This window comes from Pagrus major, chromosome 15 (assembly GCF_040436345.1).
Source record: "Pagrus major chromosome 15, Pma_NU_1.0".
NCBI classification, from domain to species: Eukaryota; Metazoa; Chordata; class Actinopteri; order Spariformes; family Sparidae; genus Pagrus; species Pagrus major.
This window is the reverse complement of record NC_133229.1, coordinates 15,287,717-15,310,874: the sequence shown is the minus strand read 5'-3', so window position 1 is coordinate 15,310,874 and position 23,158 is coordinate 15,287,717. Positions and strand designations below refer to the sequence as shown.

At 39.3% G+C, this 23,158-nt stretch overlaps 2 protein-coding genes across 2 annotated transcripts in view; both read right to left on the bottom strand.

The window, feature by feature from the left end:
- LOC141009625 (sorbin and SH3 domain-containing protein 1) overlaps positions 1 to 6,157 on the bottom strand; it is a 47,825-nt gene extending 41,668 nt beyond the window's left edge. Inside the window, exon 1 of the mRNA XM_073482305.1 lies at positions 6,069 to 6,157. The gene's annotated coding sequence lies outside the window, so the exon portion shown is untranslated. The remainder of the gene's footprint in view (positions 1 to 6,068) is intronic.
- Positions 6,158 to 8,918: 2,761 nt separating this feature from the next.
- On the bottom strand, positions 8,919 to 22,853 carry pik3ap1 (phosphoinositide-3-kinase adaptor protein 1). The gene is made up of 17 exons (XM_073482520.1): positions 22,676 to 22,853; positions 21,386 to 21,811; positions 19,719 to 19,963; positions 19,431 to 19,575; positions 19,184 to 19,326; positions 18,958 to 19,090; positions 18,435 to 18,631; positions 18,159 to 18,336; positions 18,002 to 18,064; positions 17,654 to 17,908; positions 17,492 to 17,551; positions 15,183 to 15,376; positions 15,011 to 15,083; positions 14,676 to 14,846; positions 13,087 to 13,157; positions 12,109 to 12,206; positions 8,919 to 9,794 (listed from the first exon to the last, which is right to left on the bottom strand). The coding sequence occupies exons 1-17, from the start codon at positions 22,704 to 22,706 to the stop codon at positions 9,677 to 9,679; spliced, it is 2,601 nt and encodes an 866-aa protein (XP_073338621.1). The 5' UTR covers positions 22,707 to 22,853; the 3' UTR covers positions 8,919 to 9,676.
- Between the last annotated feature and the right edge of the window lie 305 nt (positions 22,854 to 23,158).

Sequence of the window (23,158 nt, the reverse complement as noted above, 5' to 3'; positions counted from 1 at the left end):
TTACACACTGCAGTCATTAAAGGCCTCAGAGCAGGATTACGCATCATGTTGATAATGGATAGAGCTTAAGCTGAGTCTGTATGGACGCTGCTTCTATGCCTTTGAATTCTTTGAAACTCATCTAATGAAATATCACAGTAACAGAGACTTAACAAGTTTAAAGTGATCCTGTGGTATCACCCTCATATTTGAGGACTATTTTAAGGGCGTTTGTAAGAGTAAAATCCGCTGTTTTTGAGGACAAAAAACAAAAGCAGCCATCACACCAGCCAATGACAGATATGTCCCTCAGTGCCTGTAGAGGCTCACAGCCTGCCAGCATGTCCATGAGAAGCCCTGACAGTTATTGGATGTGACCATGGCCAGATCCCTGGGACAGAGAACACTTGGCTGGCACGTGTGAAGGTCCTGGGGAGGACTGCAGTTGGCCGCATGGGCTGAACGTCCTGTTACAGATGCTGTGTTAGGGAGCCAGCCTGCTTATAACGTGCCTGCTAGGCTTTTAGAGCCAGTGTAATAAGAATGTCAGGGAGCTGACAGTTTCGCCAGGGTGATACATCTTCACAGCAAGGGCTCCGGGCTACACTCCAAGAGTGAGAAAGCTTGGATCACCAGGCCCGGAGTGAAGATAAACATTGAACTGAATATTCAAGTAGCCCCGTTGTGTCTCTTTAGGGGGCTCTTACAGAGTTTACTTTGGTAGGTGCAAAGTGGAAAATTCAAAATAAGAAAGGAAAATAAGGAGATCATAACTGGTAGAGCTACAACAATTCACTAACTATTAAACCAGAATGGCACTAGCCATTCCACCAAGGCCCGCCAGCCCCTTTAATTTAATCAAACCTAACCCAATATCAAAGTCAACAGCCTTGTATCACTCTAAATTTTAAACCTAAACCTAAATAGGCCTGATTTTTAAAATCAAATCCATGCATTATTCCCTGAGAAATTAACGAAAATGTTGCAATGTTCTCGCAATGTTAAAGAAAGTGAGAAAAAATTCCTGAATCCATCCCTTTGCCTGGATCGGCACCAAAAGTTAATAGGATCTGTTCTGGGCTGACACCAATCCTCCATTCAAGTTTTGTGGTAATCCTGTTGACAAACCAACAAGGCAACAAACAAGCCAACAAACAAACATATAGACAAGTGTGAAAACAAAAGAAAAAAATCTGCTGTAGGTGATATATTTTTATTAAAATAACTGTATATTCCAACAGTAATCACTGTTATAGAGTGTTTGGTCATTATGTCTCTCCTTCCACTGCTCATGCAGTAAAAGAGAAAAGAGATTTTCTGGTATCCCTGCCCACTTTATCCAATCAGGACAGAGAACTCTACAAAGAGGCTGCTTTTTGCTGCTTTGTCCGGCGATTACCACTGTGCATTCATGTTGTGACGTAGAGAGGAGGGAGGAGATTGCTAGCTGCAAAACGGACAGGAAGTTAGCTAAAACTACAATAACACTTACAGCAGCTTTGATAGCCAACTATTTTGATAATCGTTAAATCAGTTTGAGTAATTTTTCTCACATTCCAGCTTCTAAAATGAACATTTTCTGTTTTTTTTTAAAACTGCTCTATGACAGTAAACTGAACATTTTTGGGTTGTGGACAAAACATGATATTTGAGGATGTCATCTTGGGCTTTGGGAAACACTGATCAAAATTTTTCACCATTTTCTGAAACTTTATAGACCAAACAACTAGTCAATTACTTGAGATAATAATCAACAGATTAATAATAATTAGGAAAACAAATAATCTTAGTTGCAGCCCTAATAACTGTGATACAGTAAGTGACATAATTGGGGGAAAAAAATCCTCAACGACTACAATCTAATGACAAATTCCTTGAGATAATATATTGGCATTTAATTTGGGAATATGAATAAGCGACACACATGATGTTATCTAATGTCATCACTGGATAACGAGCTCAGCTGTGCCCAACAGATTCCTCCGGCCTTAGATAATGGGGCGTTCTACACATTAGGTGAACAATTCAGATGATTGTCTGAGAGAGTGCTGAAAGTGTTTCCTCATCTCTCAGCTGGATGTTTTGACTTGGACATGGATTGGAAGCTCTGAGTGTGTTCCCTAATATAACTCTCCGAGCGCCTGTGTGACAGGGCTACTCGATAATTGAGTCATAGGATATGGCGGCTAAACATGAATATAAACAGCGATGTGATAATCCAGCAATTTTAAGTGCTATGAAGGTATCCTCGTGTGAAATGAGCGTGCAGCAGGACTCCAGCGGGTCCCCATCATCTGTCTATTTCGGGAATGCCGGCCCAGTCTGACTCCGTCCCGTCACACCCAGACACAAACACAACAGCCATCAATTACAGGCTGGCTTCACAGGTGGCAGCACGGATATCAAATTTTCATTATTGTTTATTATATTCTGCAGTGAGTGATTTATAAAACATGCTATGTGTCTCTGTCACTTAATAATTCCGGTTTGGTTTGTGTGATGATGAGTGAGAACACATGCTGGTTCTTATTAAAATATCTGCCAACAACTGTGGTGATGCTGTTGTTTCCACCATTTGCGGACATATAATACAGGAGAGGGGGTGGAGGGTTGGCGTTGGGAGAAAGAGGAGCGCTGCTTAAATCCATCACTAACGCATAAATTGTCTTTTCACTGCCTTGTTTACATGCGTCCATGATCGGGGGGCTTCTTTGTGCCAAAGCATAACACTTCACTTCACCGACCACTTCAGCCAATGGCAGCAGATGGAGGAAGCTCACAAGAGAGGTGGGAGGAGGGGGTTGCTAAGCGACCTGTTGTAACATTAATGGAGTGAAAACAGAAACCTGGTGTCTGGCTGAAACATCCGGCCTGATCCTAAGCCATTGGTTATTCACAGTGAAGACAAGGCTGTTTTCTACAAACATTGTGACGACAAGGTTTTTGTCAATGACATGCTCATATGCAGCTTCACTAAGCAGTTGGTATGCATGAACTCTTAATAATAATAATAATAATAAGGGTGATTTTAAAAATATACCTTAACAAAAAAAACAAGATAATTTAATTGTTTTGCTATTGTCCACTTGAATTGTGTACTACATCCATAACTGCAATAAATAATGGCTAATCATTGGTTTACACTCAGGCAGGCCGACACTACAGAGGCAATATTTTCTCATACATGTATGTTTCAAAGTAACCGGTAAAAGACACTTATTTTGCAAAGCAAGCTAATTCTAATGACTGTCGTAACTCGTGTTAACTTGAATAAACCAATTGTAACTGGTTAATATTTTCTAATGTTCAGTGTCAGATTCCAAAACGCAAAGCGATCATGTTGGAAAAACATGGCTGGTTGATCTTGAGGCCAGCTGGCTTCAGCAAATCTTCGAAATTCAGTTTTGAGATTCGTGTCTCCAAGGGTCTCTCCTCTCAAATCTAACGTGTAACGTGACTCTGAACAAGCTTCATAAAATATTAACAACTGCGCTGGGTTCACATCAACAGGTCCCATCCTTACTCCACAGGTTATCATTTCTGTTTGTTGAGCTCAAAAGCTGAAATGCAACACTCTGACCTTGATTTATTGCCTCTTGTGAAACCGAGCACCGAACTTCACGTTCTGTTTGAATATTCTTTTGCACAGCAGCACTTTGCACCCTGAAATCCTGTTGAGTCACATTTAAACATAAAAGAAAATCCTCCTTAAAAACCCCCAAATCAGCCTGGGCCCTGTAGTTTGCACTGAAGCTACTTAACTCTAAAAATTCAGAGTGGTTTGGCTGCTGTTTGAGTGAACAAATGGCTCCTGGCTGAGCTGCTGGCGACCAAACATATGACAGAGCTGTTCCATTTACACACGCAAACCCAGTTGTGTCTCTGTGTGAAAATTTACAACTCAACCAACCACCAAGTCTAAAGTTAAAGTTAAAGTCTAAGGTAAATATAATGAGGACAATCAGTCCGAGGCTTGGTCACACATACACAGACCTTTAACATGTGGGAAGCAAATGAAGGTCCTGTTCTTTCTGAGTAAACACCACGTAGATTCAGTATCTCTGTTAAACGTGTCCAGCGTGATAAGAAAAGCAGGAGATTGTGATATTCTGAATTGTGCCGTCCACATAACGAAACACTGAAACAGGCATTCTTAAGAAAATCAGTCAGGCTGCTTTGCCTCTGTCCTCGAGGCAGTTTGATTAATTATTTGCGCAGAGGTTAATATTTTATCAAGCTTGTTTTCGCGTCATGTTACTCGGATCCCTTGGAGTGAAAAAGAAATCATTACTGTAGTAAAATCATGAATGAAAGCACAGGCAGAGGCAAATACATCTGCTGAGTTTCAGAGGGAAACTAACACAGCTTGTTGACAGTGGAGCAACAGATTTCGCAATGAGGCTTGTCAGATTTGGAAATATATTGAAGGCGCATGTTTAAAGTGTTTTAAATGTTTTAAATGCAGAAAAATGTTTTGCTCGCAATCAGCACCATTATGATTGGTATCCTGTATTTTGTTATATACCTGTGTAGAGTTTCCTCTTTACTTTGGAAACTATTACAAATCCTGTTGTGATAGTGCTTTGTCGTGCAAAACAAGAGATGAATATGTTTGATTGTCTTTGTGTCTATATACTATTTAAGTCCACACTTGTGCTGTGAGGCAGTTGTTCATGTCAACTACAGTTTATTATGAGGCCTCAGGCGGACCAGCTCGTCAGACTGGAACATGAAGTTTACCATTCAGGTCCACTGTGTCAATAACTCACACTATTACTACTGTGCAGTTACACAACACAGGTGCTCATGAAGCAGGCACTGGAGTGATAAGAAGAAAACTAAATATGATAAGTATCATTTGAAGGTATTTCTCTAAATAACATTACAACCTGTTTTACTGCTACTTAAAGGTGCTCTATGTGGTCTTGAGGAAGACATTTTAATCAGAAGAGAAAGATCTTCATTGACTGATTTTTTTCCCTTTGTTTTCATGACTGAATAAACTAAATAAACAACTGACCTGAAAGAAAAACACAATTTCATACTGTTTTACATTGTTTATATGTGGCGGACCCTGCCACCTCTCTAGCTTCAGACAGTGTTCTGGGGACCTTATTTTCCTCTGAGAACAGCTTGTTTATTCAGTTAGAGAAAAAATAAATATTTCTGAGTTTGTGTTATTACCTCATTAATATTTTAAACATCAAAATTCTGAGTTTGAATTTCTTATCCCAAACTACCCAGCGTCCCTTTAAGGAGCAGCACTGAGACTCCTCTTGAACTGCATCACACAGCTGCTTATGCACCTCCAACTCTTTCTCCTACATTCAACTCCTCGCAGCCTTTTCACGTTCACAATCAAATAATCAAGAACCCCACAGGCTACAGTCCAACCTGACAACATTGTGACAAAAATGACAGTGAAATACTATCCAATAAACTAATCCTAACACCTCCATGCCGCATAATATGCATTCCATTAAGTGCATGGTCCTGATGTCACAGCCTTATTGTATGCATGTGGAGTAGCCTGCACGTCTGCTCCCTATGACTCACAATGACAACCGCTAATAAGCCTCACTGCTACCTGCCAGCTTAAAGAAACAATCACACTGCACAGGATTAATTAGTCTTTTTGAAATTGATTCCAGGCAGTACTCTGCATGGTGTAAAGTCAGGGAAGCGTTTGATTCCCACACTTGAGTATGTGGGCTATCTCCTGGGCATTGAGCCTCAGAGTGCGGCACCCATGGCGGGTCGCATTTCCACCGTATGGATCCATCAGTACTGCAGTAACTGTCCCACAGCCACAGCGCCTCTCTGCTGAGATGCAAAAATCAAAACTGACTGACTCAGAAATATCCCTGATAAAGTCTGCTGAATTCACACTTAATCATTAAATGATGAATAGGAAATACACAAGTGTGACATAAGATTATAACATCAAGTCAGTTGTTATGAATCCAATGTAAAAAAAAAAATAATAAAAAAGGGTAGGCATATACTGGTGATAGTTTAAAAAAGAAACCCCTCCAGAATAAGAGCATCAGCAGCAGCCACATGCGGCAGTGATCCAGGAACATGCTTACCTCTGTGTGCTGGTAATCCAGTGTTGTGCTTGCTGCTGCTGCTGCAGACACACTTCACTGAGCTCTGTGCGCCGACGGCTGCTCTCCACCAGCGTCCTGTCAGCGCTTCACACTCACCGGCCCCAGCTGCGTCAACACCGCCGCACAGCACACACACCGAGCACCCGGGGGCCGAGCCGCCGTCCCTTCACAATAAAAGCTTCCACTAAGTCGCTTCGCAATAAAACTGAAATAAAGTTGGAGTTGTAGCAACATTAAAATATTTTGACTGAAAGCAGTACACGTTGATAGATTTCTTGATAGATTTCTTTCGGACACTTGGGTGCAGCTGAACAAGCTGTAAGGTAAACACAAACACATTTGGCTAACTGTTAGCATTAGCTACACATCCAAAAGCAAAAAAAGAGCAAAATTACCATTCGTTTGGAGTCATGTCTGTTCAGTTGTTGAATGTATGTCCAAATTCACTCTCTCTTGCTCTGTTTTGCTTTCCACCAATTCCTGAGGGAAATATGTGGCTATAAAGCTGCTAAATGTTACACTAGATGTTTGGGGATCATCCCTATGTTCCCCGGGTCCTATGTTCCCCGCTTTGTATGTGACCTGGGAACATAAGCCCCTTTTTTAGAAAAAGGGTCCTATGTTCCCCGCTTTCCCCCAAAAGGGTTAGGGTTAGGGTTAGTTAGTTAGGACCCTTTCTTAGAAAAAAGGTCCTTTGTTCCCCGGCAACAGTGGGGAACATAGGGCCTTTTTTTAAAAAAAGGGTCCCTTTTGGGAAAAACGGGGAATATAGGACCCGGGGAACATAGGTACGCTCCCCTATGTTCGCTAGCTAGATGCTCGATCTCTATTGGCCCATGGTCTGGTGCTGGACAGGTAGCTAGCCTTCAGTGGGGTTTTAGCTAATACATTCACCTACAGCCAAAGACCTATTACTACCTACAGCTTAAAAAACAAAATACAATAGATTTAAATACAATAGATTAAATATATAGATTTAAATACAAACCTGTTATGGCGGGAAACGTGGTTAATAGGAACAATGAGAACAAAATTAATCAGCTAAACACTAAAAATGGAGGTTACAGACCACCATTACGACATACCGCCATTACGACATTGTACTATTCAGACATGTCACCATTCCGACATACCACTATTCCGACATGCGAACGTCCCGCCATTCCGACAAAGTTTCTTCCCGGCATTCCGACAAGGCTAAGCCTAACCCGCAACCTGTACCCTAACCCTAACTCTAACCCTTTTAAAAGATTTGTCGGAATGGCAACACGTTTAAAAAAGAAATAAATACCACCATTCCGACCTTAGGAGGCAAAAAATGTCGGAATGATGGGACGTTTAATTAAAGGGTTAAGTGTTGCCATTCCGACAATTAGGGCCTAATGTCAGAATGGCGGTATGTCGGAATGGCGGTTGCCTCCCAAAAATGGAAAACAGTGAACACTGAAGGATGCTGAATGCTCTGTAAAGCTGAGGGGAGGCTAGCTGTAGTGTCTGGTAATAGTTTATCATTTTGTTAAACAACCCCACATGCAGTCATTTGATTTGTTAAAGCAACATTGTAACTGTTTATACCTTAAAATAACAGCTTCAAAATCATTTTGATGGTAGTGTCTTGTAATAAGGTGAATGGTGTCTCTGTCCCAGCCACTTGTTTCTGCACTATGTAACTTCAGTGAGAGGGGACGATCACAGTGTTACATACATGTTAACTTCAACATACAAGTTTCCAACACTTAACATTGTTATCACATAATGAGTTTTTTTTGTAGTTAGCACCTACATTACATTTGACAAATTGTTACAGACCTGGGATTTGTATTTACAACAGAGGTGTTGCACTCACAAACTGTAGGAGTCGCCAAACCATTAAAAATGCCAATTTCTGAATACTGCTGCTTAAATATAAAATTATTGATTTTTTATATATATATATATATACATACACACACACACACACACACACATATATACATACATATATACATATATATATATATATATATATATATATATATATATATATATATATATATTTGTGCAAATAGACCTTTTAGGTGTGATTAAAAGGTTAAATTGAATGCATTTGGCAGTTGGGGCCAAACAGAAATATAACCTATTTAATAACATTTTTGCCAGGATATATGTACAATGTAAGAAATGAGCTTAACTAGTAGGTCTATATCAAATGTGTTATAGTTCAGTACGTCTCAGTCATGTTTCTGTTTCTCATGATGACTATTAAAGAAGAAGCAGGCCACAGTGTCTGAGACACAGTTCACAGGAAACCAAAGAATACAAATAATAGATTCTTTAAATGTGTGTGCTAGTTTCAATCTTTCACCTAAAAACAGTCGATGCATAGAGTCAGCTTGTTCATACAAAAAAAAAAAAAATAACACCAACATCAAGTCAATTTTCTTTAGATATATCTGCATAGGATAATAAACCACAAATCTCTGCATGGTTGTAAATGTGTTTTTCCCACTATGATGCTGCGTGTTTATCAGTGAGGATTTTACTTTGAAACTTTTTACCAGAAATGCTTGCTGACCACAGTCTCTGACACTTTGTACTGTCTCTCCTCCCAGAACTTCAGAGGGGACAGCTGTGGCACTCAGGGGTCATTTATATTCATAACAGTGAAGTCATGTGTAATTTGATTAAACTGTTGCATGCTTAATGAGATAAAATCCACCTGGAAAAGGTTTTCACGAAGATGGAAAAAACATGCTGGTATAGCTCACCTTTAAACAGAGAATATGGAGCACCACCAAGTGACCAAACCTCATATTGCACAAGAAAAACATCAATTAAACTAAGGGCAAATTCAAGTGTATAAAGGAACATATTTTTATATTTCATCATAATATTCAGAAGTTACATGTCTGACTTCCTAAAAGCACATCCGAAAGGTTATTTTATCATCCATGCATACATTTTTCAAGTTTAAGACAGATATTAAAGGAATATCACAGCCAAACTCGAAGCCCTTCAACAATATAATGCTGACATTATTTGAGGTAAAATAAGTAGAATATAATGTCACAACAACTCAAAAGTAAGCACAAGCATACTTAACAATAATATGCAGAGTATATTTCTCTGGTGAACTGAACAGCATTGACATCACTGGCTCAGTTGGAGACCCACCAACAAGCATGCTTAAATATTATAATCAAGATTTCAAATAAATCTAATTATTTCCCTTTTCCGTACTTCAACACATTTGCAGAAACAAAAAACGAAAATACTCTAAACCTATGATATGTTTTGTGAGGGATACTTTACAGTTATCTCAGGAAAATGTTTTCAGAGGTGAAATGTCACATGAGGTTTGACAGTAAAAACATAAAACAGCATATACACTAAATATCCCAGACTCACTCACCCACACAGACACAAACAAATACTTTGAAATATTACTCTGTTAGGAACACTGATACATATAACTAACAAAAGCAAAAAAAAAAAAAATTAAAAAACTCTGTCGATTCATCTTGTTAAATCTTGATGGTTGTTTGCAGAAGAACTCCTCCATCCTACATAACTTCAGAAAATAAACCCAGCAATAGTAGACATGTCGATCACCGCAGACGGCGAGGTACGGGAGGTGCTGAGTCTCTGTGTCTATGACTGGGTCTTTGAGGAAGTGCTCGCGTCGGGCAGGATATGTAGCGCTCATGCAGCATCTTCTCTGGCACCCTACGAGAATCAGACAGCGCTGTGAGGTCTTGGCTCGGATGCAGACGCAAATAGCAAATATACAGTAAAGGGTGGGTAAACTGTGAGCTCAAATTTGTTAAAAAAACTAACAAAATAGAAGAAGTAATCACATGTACATCCAGACTTTGAAACTAGTGCCTCATATACAATATAAAAAAAACTGACACAACATTGAGGGCATAAAATTCTAGATATTTATTACAAGGTATAGCAAGGCTTGCGTATGGTATATTAATATCAACAGCATCTAATCTTAATCTTTTTACATTTCTTATGACAGAGACGGGGCTATGTGGGCACAAAAGTGGCGTGTGTCAACTTGCTGTCAGTGGTTAAAGCGGAGAAACACAGCTACTGCTGGTGTATTGATACTGCGTAAAATGAATGTTGAAACGGATTAAATATTCAGAACCCATGTGTATTGGTATTTTGAATTTTTGACACCATTTATTTATCCCAGAAATTCACTTTTAACAATTGGGTAAACTGAAACTTCACTAAATCCTTTGCAAGCAAATTATTATTAACTGTATGTAGATTTCCTGTCTGTCTGTACTTCCCGGCACACAGTCTACAAAAACAAAATGTGTTCTTTCACTTTCTTATTCAATACATGTAGGAGGTTGTACGGAAATCAATATAATGAATTAACTTACAGTTTTAAAACATTCAAATGTTTGATTACTAAAAAAAGGCATCTTAACAATGAGATGAAAGCTCAGAATGTTTTAATCATTATTGGATTTAGGTCCAGGCTCATTTAGCTATGTGGAGTAACAAACTGAATTAACAAGATTAATTAAAATTAAATTTCAATTAGAGATAGCAGCTACTGTAGGGTAAAAAAATCTGTCAATTAAATTACAGTTTTAGCTTGTTCTAGCTGTGGATATGTCACCAGCTTGCTTTCAGTTGTTTGCGTTAAATTTCTTCCTTGAGCTGTCTAGTCGTTGTTTGAGTGTATGTGTGATGGCGAGTTTTTCTGTGCATGTATTGCCAAAACTGAGTGCGGTCGCTATGGTTTTGTTTTTAGCTCTGCTTTGAAGCAACTGAAATCCTAAAAACAGGTTTTCACAGAAATTAAAAGTTTCTATGTCATTATAATTTTCAAAAAGTCAGATCCTGCATTTATTTGCTTGTTGTGTAGAACTACATTATTATCCCAACACAGCATTTCATTGTATCACTTGTATTATATTGTCTCACTAGACACTAAACAAAAGCACTCTGGTTGACACCTTTTGCAGCACCTTGAACTTGACGTGGTGTAAGTGTTTGTTAAGGTGCGTCTTCCTTTTTTCATTGTTATGACCCTTACATTTATCTAAAAATATTACTAATTCCATATAAATTCAAAAACGCATTGGTGGGGTTTTCAATATCACACAATCACAGAATTGTATTAATAGTAATGACAGGTTTAAAGAGAAGAAACTTTCCGTTCACAAAGAAGTAAGCTTCTTAATGAACAAACAGGAACATGAATAGGAAAGACATACGCTATATATAGTACTGTACATGTTAATATGATAAATGTTCTGAACAAACTAAAGGCAAATCAGATTATACCTGCTATGCTGTAGTACACACTGCACTGTTCCCCACATGACATTTTAAAGAGTTAAGATCTATATCACTGAAAACCATCAGACTGCAGGCCTTCTCAAAGTTACAGGAATTACGTGCCTTTATAGTTCAAGCCGCTTTTAGAGGCACTTTTATTCCAGTTTTCTTTTTGAAGTGTTCTCTCACTTGTGTGTGTGGTAGATATTTATAAGTTTTCACTGCATGAACATTGACACATTCAACACTTTCTCATTTTGACTTCCCCCTCAAATGCACAGCTGTGAATCACTGGTGGGTGAACATTTCCTCTGTATTTATATGTATGTGTGTTTCTCATCAATGCCTTCAAAATCTTTATCAGTGTCTTTGGTTCTGCCATAAATGTCAAACCTACACTTCTATTATAATTGCTATTTGGCATTGCCGCATTGGTTGGCTACATCAAGTCGTTCTATATTTTATTTGACAGGGACGGTACATGTAGGCATTGTTACACCTAAATAAAATGCAACCAATGAAATATATGTAAGAATTCTAGCCATGGCTAATTTGTAGTCCTTGTCCCTGATTAGGCTTTTTAGGATACTAATTAAGAAAAGAAAAAAAAAAAGAATATCTATGCTAGATAAACCAATGTAACTCTGTGTTCATAGATTTTCCTTTGTATAATATTGTTCAATATTGTATTGTTCTGCATTGTAACTCAATCACTGTTCTTTGAACTAACCTCTCTGGGACTCGTGGAGGAATCCTGGGAGGAATGGGGGCTGCAGCGTCAGATGGCCGCGGAGGCCGTGGTGGAGGTGGGAGATGTTCTACAGAGTCCTTTAAAAAGAAACAAGAAAAAAATAAATGGAAACTGTGACGACACCTTACACACTTGAAAAAAAAAACATTTTGACAAATCCAACATTCCACTATCATCTACCTTTACAGCTAAAATAACTACTAATTGATTTGTGGATCAACAGAAAATGTTTAAGTTTAAGTAATCTCTCAAGCAGAAATGTGCCAAACACTCCCTAGTTGTGAAGATCTTCATCTATTGATCTTGTGGTACAGGAAACTGAAGTTGTCTGAGTATGTTTGATGAGACTGTTTGTTGGTTTTAGGAAGGTGTGATGACAGTTTTACTATTTTTCTCTTACATTAAGACCAATAATTAATGGATAAAAAAAAATGCATATCAATTAATGAAGAAAAGAGCTGGTAGTTGTAGGCCTACATACCTTCATTAGACATTAGACCCTTATGATTTGTGCAGGCATTTAGTGTGTGAGTGAGTGTCACAATAAAGATCTGTACAAAAACCCATCACAGTTCTGATCACACACTAACAAGTGATTTCTACGAAACCATTGAGCAATGTGTATCTAGCTTGAGAGATTTCACAAGAAAGACAAATGTGGATCTCTCAGCTTGAGTCTTTTAACAAAGTAATTCTAAAAGTAGATCTGTGCTTAGATGTATTTTAGGAACTGAAGAACTGAAGTACCCAGTGACTGCAGATTAAAACTGAACACCATACCCTTTGTCTGCGCCTCAGCTTTATATGTATTTATGTGAAGGTTGAGTTTGGTGTATAGACACTAATGCGGCAGTAACTGTACAGTAACTCCGATGTGAAAGGAGGTAAGTTGTGTAAAGAATGTTGTTAGCAGGGGCACTGAAAAGACAAACGTTCATGTTGTTATTTCGGCCTCACCTCAAAGTCAGGCTCTGTCCCGCTGCTGTAGCTAAAGGTGCTGTGAGTGCTGAGTCTGTTGCTCTCAGTACCTGATGTAAAGAAAAATCACATGTTAAGTGGGAAGAAGACACATGATTTCAAGTTTGTCTGAGGTTAGTTCTTGTGGTGAATGATGCCAAACGACCACCTCACCAAATGTGGATAAAAATAACTCTGAGGCTCAAAACAAAGAAGGTATAGTTGTACAACATGTCTGCAGGGACAGGTTTGACGTATCAGAGCGAGATCACATAGAGACGCCTGCAGAGAACAGACAGACTTAACGTGTCAGTGAATTCTTCAAACCAACATATCACTGCATTTCAAAGCACACTGTTTGTGCTCTTCTGATTTTTGTGTGTGTATTTCTGATCATTTTAATGTTAGTTTTAAGCAGGTTTTGTGAATTATAACAAATTTATACAAAGTACAAATTAAAGTGACAGTTCCTTCATAAAACATAAAATAACCTAGAATTCATACAACAATGTAAAAATTAAAAACAAAAAAAATGTAATTGTGAAAAACCCTGAAAGAACAATATAACTTAAACACTATAAACATTCAGTTACTGTTAAGGGTTAATGTTGCCTCTGTAGTTGAGGCAGCCAGGTCTTATCTTTAATGAGCCCTAGCTTGTCAAACTGTCATGCAACTGAGGGAAATATCTGTTTTTTTTTTTTCTTTTTCTTTAGCTTAGCTGTAAGAGAGGAATTGCTGTAATGTCAAGGGACATATGAGACAACCAACTTTTAATTTCTCATATGGGCCAATATAAGTATTTCAGGGAAATTTTAAGATTTCAGACCCTTTTTCTATCTCAGGACATAGAAGCAGGTTTTCTCTCTGGAGAGTTGTCAGGAAATTTGTTGTATAATTTTGTCTATGAATAATTGAGTGGCGTTAATCTGTGACAATGTCTAGAATAAACACAAGAGTGAATCTCCTCAAGACTAAATACCCAAAGCTACCCTAAGAGATTTGTTTCACCTGTTCACCTGTTCATAGGGAGAGTGTTAACTGATTGAAATACATCATAGAAAGAGGGCACTTTCATATGGCTTATTACCAGCCACGACAGTGTTGGTAGAAACTATTGTGAGTATTTTGCCAGGCGTTTTTATGTTTGTCCGTCTGTGGACAGATTTTTATAGTGTCACAAATGTGCAAGATGCAGTAGTGAAGATAAAAATGAAGGCCGAACCACATCCATTTTACGCCCCGAAATTTTTTTTCCCACCAACGAAATGCCGTACTTTGTTTTTCTTTCAATAAATATATTCTAGCTAGCAGCTTCTACGCTAACCTCTTTTGGAGCCGTTTACAGTAAACAGTCACTTCTGTAGCGGGTTGTCACCCCTAAACCACACCTGGAGTTTCTGTTGATGCCGACTGGTTGAATCAGTGTGTGTGCGGCCACAGGCACACAGCTTGAAGCTTAGATCACATGGCAGGTGATTCTGCGACCAACAGCTGAGAACTTTCCTGTTTAGTTACAGTTCTAACCATTGAGCCACAGTGCTGACAAAACAGATAAACATACTAAAAAATAAAGCATTATGACTCACTGGATGTGCTGGACGTGCTACCTGTCTTCCAGCTGCCTCTCTGAATAATCTGAGCCGGTGGAGGGGGAGGTGGAGCCGCCGCTCTGGGTGTGGACTCATACACAGAACACTCTAATGTCACGGTGGAGCCCCAGTATAAGTTCCTCTGCATCGGAGCAGTTATCTCATAATCTAGGCGGGGAGAGACCACATCAAATATTAGCATTTGGAAAACAACAGGATGTGATTTTATAACGGCAAGGAACGTAATTCAGACATATATTAAAGCTGCACTATAGCCATGTGGGTTTGACGAATCAAACAACAACAAATATTCAAATAATAAATTATTCTACCAAGATCTTTTCCTGTCTTTTCTCTCTCTTTGTGACGTCTGGTGATGCTGTCTCGTAATCGCTTCAGATTTTCCTAAAGAAGAAAGCAACATCAAACACAATGTATGTTAGATCAATTTCTTGACCACTAATCAGCACCTGATAGGCCATACAGTTTGTGTGGTTGATCTACCTGCTGATAGCGAATGGAGTTGGCCCTCCGCTCATGGTCAAACTGCCAGGCCTTGAACTCTTGGACGGCCTCATCCACTGTAATTTCCCCTACTTTCACCCTCTCCTGCAGAGATATTAGCTGCCTCTGTCCAGGTGTCTTCATCCCAGCATAGGGATCATAAACAGAAGAGGGGGGGTCTGCCACAGGCCGAGCTGTATAGGTACAAAAAAGGTTGTCATTCAATGAAAACAGGAGCAAGCAAACATCATGAAATTTTAACTTAATAGAAATTAATAGAAAAACAAAGTAAAGTAGCAATTAAAGGTTGTTTTTTTTCCATTTAAGTGCAACTGTTTAATGTGGAGGAAGAACTAAGCTCACTGGTTGAGTTAAACTTTCATTGGCAGAGTCAAAGAGGCATTGATGTTTGTAGCCCAGTATTTAAAAATCTTTATCTCTAGTGCATCTGAACATAGGTTAACAAATTAAAATAAAACAAATTAAAATGGCAAATAAGGACCTTTGTTTAAAACGTAAAATTTACATCTCTGTTTTTCATGTTTGCATGACCACAGCATTCATGATACTAAAAGGCCAGCGGGCTCTCTGACTAGCCTATCAAAATAACTGCAGTAGATACGCGGGTATTGTTGTTTGATCTGCGAACCACAGCCAGGCTGCATATCTGACCAGAGTAATTCCCCTGACTGAATGGGTCACATTTGTGGTCATGACTTGGTCTAAAACATCTCTTACATTAGTTGCACAGCAAATGAAATATCAAATGTCAGATGTTGTTTCTTTTAATACACTGAATTAAAGACACGCATGCTGGTTAAGCTGTTTGCCTGTTTTGCACACACACAATAGAGACAAATGAACAGCATGATGTTTCAATGCTAATTTTTAAAAAAAGTTTACAGGATTAAAACACTAAAATGTTCACAAAAAGATTTTTTTACTGCCCTAACACACAAACGAGCTGTAACCATTACGCAACAAAAGGGACTGGTTACTTGTTGTCACAGAAGAGCCGTCATCTGTCTCACAGTATTATTTATTTAGGGGGTGGCTGTAGCTCAGTGGGTAGAGCAGGTGACCAGCAACCAGAAGGTCACTGGTTCGAACCCCGGCTCCCCCTGGGTGGTACCGAGCCACATTAGACAGATGCCGAAGTATCCTTGAACAAGATACTGAACCCCAAAATTGCTCCTGACGTGCAGTTGGCACCTTGTGTGGCAGCCTCCGCTGTCAGAAAGGGCCCTGCGATGAGCTGGCGACTCGTCCAGGGATATACCCTGGCCTCCACCCCTATGAAAACTGGGATTGGCTCCAGTAACCCCCGCAACCCCCGGATAAAGCGGTAACATCCCCGCAACCCTCACAGATAAAGCGGTCAAGAAAATGAGATGACATGATGAGTATTATTTACCATAGATGGTAATGTATTGTATTGGTAATTTGAAGATAGTGTTTTCCATATTTGAACAAACACAATGAGATACTGAATCAAAATACACTGTAACATTGGTGTTGTTGGGATATCATAGATAATGTTGACAAATGTTAGAAAAAATTATCAATGTAGTAAAGTGCTAGGTCTGTTCCATTAACCTTTTGAGTATTTTACAAAATACAAAAAATACAAAAAAGGATGTTTGGCTCCTTCGATACTGAGGCTGAACACATGGCCAAGTCGCCAGAATAAAATGTTGGCAGCTATCAATTATCCAGACCACAGACTCTATCAAGTTGTGCCTGTTATACTGTACATACCACTGACATTTCAACAATACGTGTCATATCACGTTCACATTACATGAATATGAGCTGACTTTCATTGTCGAGAGGTGGAGTGGATGGTGGTGGAGTGACATACAGTAGACAAGAAGGCTGCCAAGCCAATGACTGCAGTTCAAAACTGTGTTTCAACACTTGTAAGTGTGACAACAGTGGATTTTTAAGGAGACGTCACAACAATTTCCAGCCATGTTTGTTGGGACAAAACCAGGTATTTTTAGGCAAAACAACATTTTTCTAACCCTAACCAAGTGTTTTTGGGGTCTAAACGTAACCAGATCATAACCATTGAAAACATAAAATTGAAAATTGAACCCACAAAATGTAAATGTTAAGTTTCAACATATCCATGCTTTCTAGAAATGTACATTGCCAACATTTGTTCTGGCAATTGGATTGGAACACAACCAATGACATTATTAAAAGTTTTGTAGTGGATTTACAGTTTAAGTTTAAGTTTAAGTTTAAGTTGAAATGAAAATAATGACAAAACAAACAGATTTTCAATCATTCAAGGAGCTCTTTACCTGCAGGATATGCCATTTCCGTTGTTGCACTTCCACTGGGCGTACCTTTATCTGAAAATACTGTCAAAAATATGTGTATTTGTAATTTGTCTGGAGAGCACTTTTATGAAATCTGATGTGTTTGAAGAACATTTTGTGGAAACAAAAGAGACCAATCAATACCTCTAGAGATGTAGGTCATAGGCTTTTCAGGCTCAGTCTCGCCCTCCGGTCTGGGGATGGGGGCTGGAGGACGGTTAAGGATTACTGGGTTGTAGGTACTGTTAGCATCCACAGTATCATATATATCCTCTGGGCAGAGGTTGTATGGATCCTCCTCTTCTTCAATTTGATCTAAGTCATTATGATAGTCTTTTTCCGCTTCCTCACTTTTAAGGTACTCGTTGTTCTCCTGGTTTGAACTGGCATGTGGTTTTGCTGAAGGAAACGACATAGGACACCAAATTATACATACTGTTTTATACATGTTGCCATTTAAAGTCTGTACTTAAGAAGTTTTAAAATGTTTACCTTGGAAGAACTTCCTGAGCATAGCTTCCTCTGGGTTCTCCTCTACTGCACTCATCACCTCATCTTGGGGGGGGGGGGATCATCAGCAACAGTTTAAACACAAGTTTTGTATCTCCATCATTGTTATAATCATTAATTAAAAAATAATAAATCTTACATAGGTCCTCTGCACATTCAGGGTCAATTCCCAGCATCGACTCATATATGTCCTCTGAGCAACCTGAGTACTTCATCATGATATCTTGAGAGGTAGTTGACATCATCTCATACACCTCAGCAGTCTCCTCTGTGTTGATGGTGTCTTCAAAGTGACACTTGAGCATGTCTGCTGTCTCCTAGATTTGTTTCAACACAAGAGACAGATGGACAGTGACTAAAAAGGTACAAGAACCTATGGGTAGATTAAGAAAAAAGCTTTAATCACTGGACTTACAACAAATTCATCCATAAACTGCCTGAGATCAGAGAAGCCACTCTTCTCTGCTAGGGTGTTTGGGTAGTCGCCGTTCTTGTTCATCACGCTGTAAGCCTGCAGTGCCCCGGGACACTGAAGGAGAATGGTGGTCAGCTTCTTCAAGCCGTACTTAGCAGCAAAGTGGAGCAGCGTGGGAAGCTCCTCAGTACGCTGATCTGAAGGACAAAAAGTAATCAGATACAATATGTATGACTGAAACTGTGGTTTCCTCGTATTAGATCGAATGGGCATATCAGAGGTGGCAATAGTTCACACATTCTTTACTCAAGTAGAAGTACAGATACAGATACTAGTGTTGTTAACATTAGTAAGGGATGCTCATTGTTTATAAAGCAACATTTGACTAGGAAGACATGATATTTCAGCGCAAATTATGTCAATATATAATTTGAATGCGTACAGTTAAACTGACTGGTTTTTCCGGTGCTGTCTAGTGAAGGTAACAACGTTTAATCAACCAGTTGACTATGCCTATACTCACATGCCGCCATATTGTCTTCTTCAATCTGTCTTACTCCAAACAGCTGAAGACTAGTTGCAGGCATCCTGGATTTTAAGGAGTCAGTTAGCATGATGTCCAGTGATTCTGTTGCATTGGATGTCAAGTGGAAGGCCTGAAAGTACAAAATGACTTATTTAACCTGGAGAGCTTCTAAAATGATCCAAACATTTGCCAACACTATCTACAATGTGACATAATGTCTTACCTGGCAGATGAAGTTAACAGGATCATTCGCATTTTCAAGACAACGACTGACTTCTCCCATGTTAGTATAATATGTAACAGGCCTCAAGCTGACACAGGATTGGTCAGTGTACATGGTGAGTGATACCAGTCCAGCAGGCATATCTAGAAGAAAAGAAAATGCAGACATTTCAGATTTAAGTTTTCAAGATCTTGCCATCAACACTGAAAAAACTGATAAAGGTTACATTTTTCGGGGAGATACTTGCCAGGTGCAGTAACACTTATGGTGTATTCATTCTCCACAGTGCCTGGGACCCTTTTTGCAGCTACATTTTCAGATGAAAACTCCACCTCTGGTACCGACTGATCATCTACTTTATGCGTGAAAATGATAAAAAGTGTCTCCGACTCCTTAAAAAAAGGGGGGAAAGGCGAATGAATATGGCTTCTTCGTATTTTTAACTAGGCTATGACTATAACACGCTTGTACACATAGTGGAAGCAGCTCTGAGCTATACTATACTGTTTGTATCATGCAGTTACTTTAGTCTTACCCCACACAGAACTCTGCTTGGTTGAACGGTGAGACAGGTAAGGTGCGTGGGCGTACTAATTTCCTCTCTTGTTGAATTCCCTGTACTCACTGGCTCCTCATCCGTCAGGTCAGTTTCTTTTTGCTCTCCTGACACCACTTCCTCAATTTCATCAGTGGTGGGATTTTCGGTTGAAGTGGCTGCTGCATTATGTAACTCTGCTGCTTCTGCAGCTCCGCTCTCATATTCAGCCTCCACTCGCCTGCCTTTGAATAAAAAAAATATTGCACGATTAGTCAGAAATCAGTTACTTGTATGGTGACTTACATTTTCTACAGAGCTTAAAGGTGTTTTTATGTAGCCTTTAATTTTACGCAATGGTTAAAGGTTGTTACGCACGGAAAAATCCCTTTCCCGCTTACCTACGCAGATAGTTTATGTTCTATATGTCAAAGTTTGAGGTGTCCACATCTGAATCATCCCCCACACATAATGGAGATGATTGGCACTCACTTGTGTTGCTCAAAACATTTGATAATCCACAGATCTCTCTTTGAACAGTTTTCGAAGGGACTGTTCCTTCAGCAAAAAGCAGTCCGAGTGAAAACAGTGGAGTGGAGAAGAGTTTGATATCTCAGAACTTTAGCACATAAATCCAAACTATCTGCTTACTAAGACACCATTACAGGTAAATAAGATATATCTTTTTGTAATTTGAGTGAACTGACCCTTAAATTGATTATGTTTTCTTTTAGGGCCTCTAAGCAGCTTATGTTTAGCTGAAATAGCTATAACCTATTAGGAAAGTGCTTCAGAAAAATACCTATAATAATGCAACACAAAAGAGTGAGGTCTCTAAAGGGACAGCTCACTCCAAAATCAAAAAAACATATTTTCCCATTTTACCTGTGGTGCTATTTATCCATCTAGATTATTTTGGTGTGAGCTGTCGAGTTTTGGAGATAACAGCTGAAGGGTCGGTAGATGTCGGCTTTCTTTTGAATATAATGGAACTAAATGGCACTCAGCTTGTGGTGATCGCAAAAATAGAAAAAGACCTTGTTGTGAGCACTGTTTTATTTCCATATCACAGCGATGAAGGAGTCCAGTCGGGACGGGGTGGTGGACTCTGTGTTAATGCCACCGATGTTTGGGGCTCACACACAGTCAAAGTTGATGGATAGATGTCGAACTTTTAATATGCAGTAGCCGACCATATATCAGGAGTGCGGAAAGCATGAATGAGGGGCTAACTAAGTATTCAACTAAGCTAGCTTATGCAAGCTCAGCTGAGGAGGATGCCATTAATGGTGGTTATGTGGTTGGTGGATGTAGCTCGATAGAAAGAAGTAATTCCTGCACGAAACTGCTCACAACAAGGTCTGTGGATTATCTTGGGTAACCAGGTCATGATTTCTTGAAAGAGACATTGCTGTTGTGTTTCCAAATGTATTCTTTTGGTGCTTGGATCACCACAAACTGAGTGCAGTCTTGTTCAATTAATTTCGAGAGGAGGCAAACATCTCTACAGCCGATATCTCCAAAGCTCTGCAATTCACACCAAAACAATCTAGGTGAGTAAACAGCGCTCAGGTAAGAGAAGAGATATCTAATATATATTATGTGGCGAACTATCCCTTTAAAGGCACAAAAACAGAAATAAATAAGTGTGAACAAGTTTTGCGTACTGTCAGTGATGGAATCCAAAATGGTTGAAACATAGACCGAAGGGTCATCCTCAGCAGAGAGTTTTCTCCAGCTCGGCCAATCTTCAAACAACTCCATAAGCATGTCGTCCTCCGACACGCCGCACAGCAGCGTCACCACTCTGTGTGGAGGATAAAGGAGTCTCTGAAGCGCTCCCTGCAGTTCAGGGTCACACAGCATGTCCAGCAATGCTCCCGTGAGAAGCAGCACAATGCATTTGCAGCATTGGAAATATTCAAAGTTATATCCATGGAGTTGATCCTCTGGGCCGACAGCATACAGCAGAATAGACCTTTCGCAGAATTTTTTTGAGGAATTTAAAATCTGCTGCAAATACGCCCCCCATTCCTGTGCGTCAGCTGTGTACAGAATTAACAGCTCATGTTCTGAGAGGGATTCAGAATGTGCTGGAAAACAGAATATATGACAGTGTGATTAGTATGTACAGCACATGCTTTCAAACAACCTGAAAATTGCCTTACTTAAGCTGGAAAACATTATCATTAGTTCCTCTTAAACATGGCTGATCCAGCCAGACCACGAGAAATGATTCACAATCCAGTAATGGGCTCAAACATTACGCTAATGATATGACACTAGTCATATTATATGTTGGTTTCCATGTTGCAGCAGGTAGTGTTTGTCAGGGAAACACTCAACAACATACCAGCTGTCCGGCTGCGAGATGTCAAGGTGACTGTGGTTAGAGAATGAATGTCCGATTTGTTTAATATGTCAGCGCAGAGCCAACAAGGAGTTGTGCAAACATTGCACTGTGTCAACACTGGTCAGAGTAATTTTGTTTGACTCATTACAGTGTTTAATCAGGTCAAGTTCACCTCTGTACACGCTAACTGGGAAAGGAATCCAAATCGACTATTTCACCTTCATCGCAGTTCCCACTGATGACAGAGGCGACAGACTTGCCATCTGTCTCTTAATGGGCCGATAACATGACTGATACAAATTTAGACGTGTGGGAAATTGTAAAATAATTCACATGTGAATTTAACCATACAGGAAGGCTAACGTGTGTGCTTCCTCTTTTTTTCATAAGCTCAGAAAAGAATTTTAAATAACAGTTCAGTTCAGTTCAGTTCAGTTAAACAAACCATATTTCAAAAGAAAGGAAGAAACATTCTGAAAGAGTAATATATACTGTGTATCAAATGACAACTGTTCAGTGCCGTTTTTAGGTAAATATATACATGGGTATTTTCACCCCTTGGAACTGGCTAAAAAGACAGTTATAGAAGATATGTGATATTTACCTGATTCAATACTCGAGACGGGTTCTTCCATGGTTGTGAAGCCTCAAACGTGCACAAAATCAGCCCACCAGGAGCATCTCAAATATGTCCTTTTGGTTTCTCAAGTATACTTAAGGTCCTCTCCTCTTCAACTGAGGCGATTGTAGCTTTCACCAGCTATACTGTAGCTCTTTGCTCAGTTGTATTAATAGCAACCGTTAGTTTCCTGATTTTGGTGACACTGCCCCACTTCCTGAAACAGTTGAAGAAGTGAGAAAAAGCACCAGAGCGGTGTCATGTCGTGCAACATGTCTGTGACTACACTTGCCTGTTTTTCATTAGTCATATGAAAGAAATAAAAAAGAAGGGGTAGCTAAGAGTGACTGTGTTGAATTTTGTTGCATGCAGGCACAGACCTTGACAGAGACAGAAGATAATGTAAAAAACTTTTTGTCTTGTCAGAAACACTTTAGTTTTAGATCTCTGTTCTCAAAAATACACACA

Excerpts from the sequence above, each read along its gene's own strand:
- pik3ap1 (XM_073482520.1), bottom strand. The coding sequence starts at position 22,706 with ATGGAAGAACCCGTCTCGAGTATTGAATCAG. Across the intron at positions 19,576-19,718 it reads CAAGCAGAGTTCTGTGTGGG|GAGTCGGAGACACTTTTTAT; the intron begins GTAAGACTAAAG and ends CCTTTTTTTAAG. Across the intron at positions 18,632-18,957 it reads AGAAGACAATATGGCGGCAT|ATCAGCGTACTGAGGAGCTT; the intron begins GTGAGTATAGGC and ends TTTGTCCTTCAG.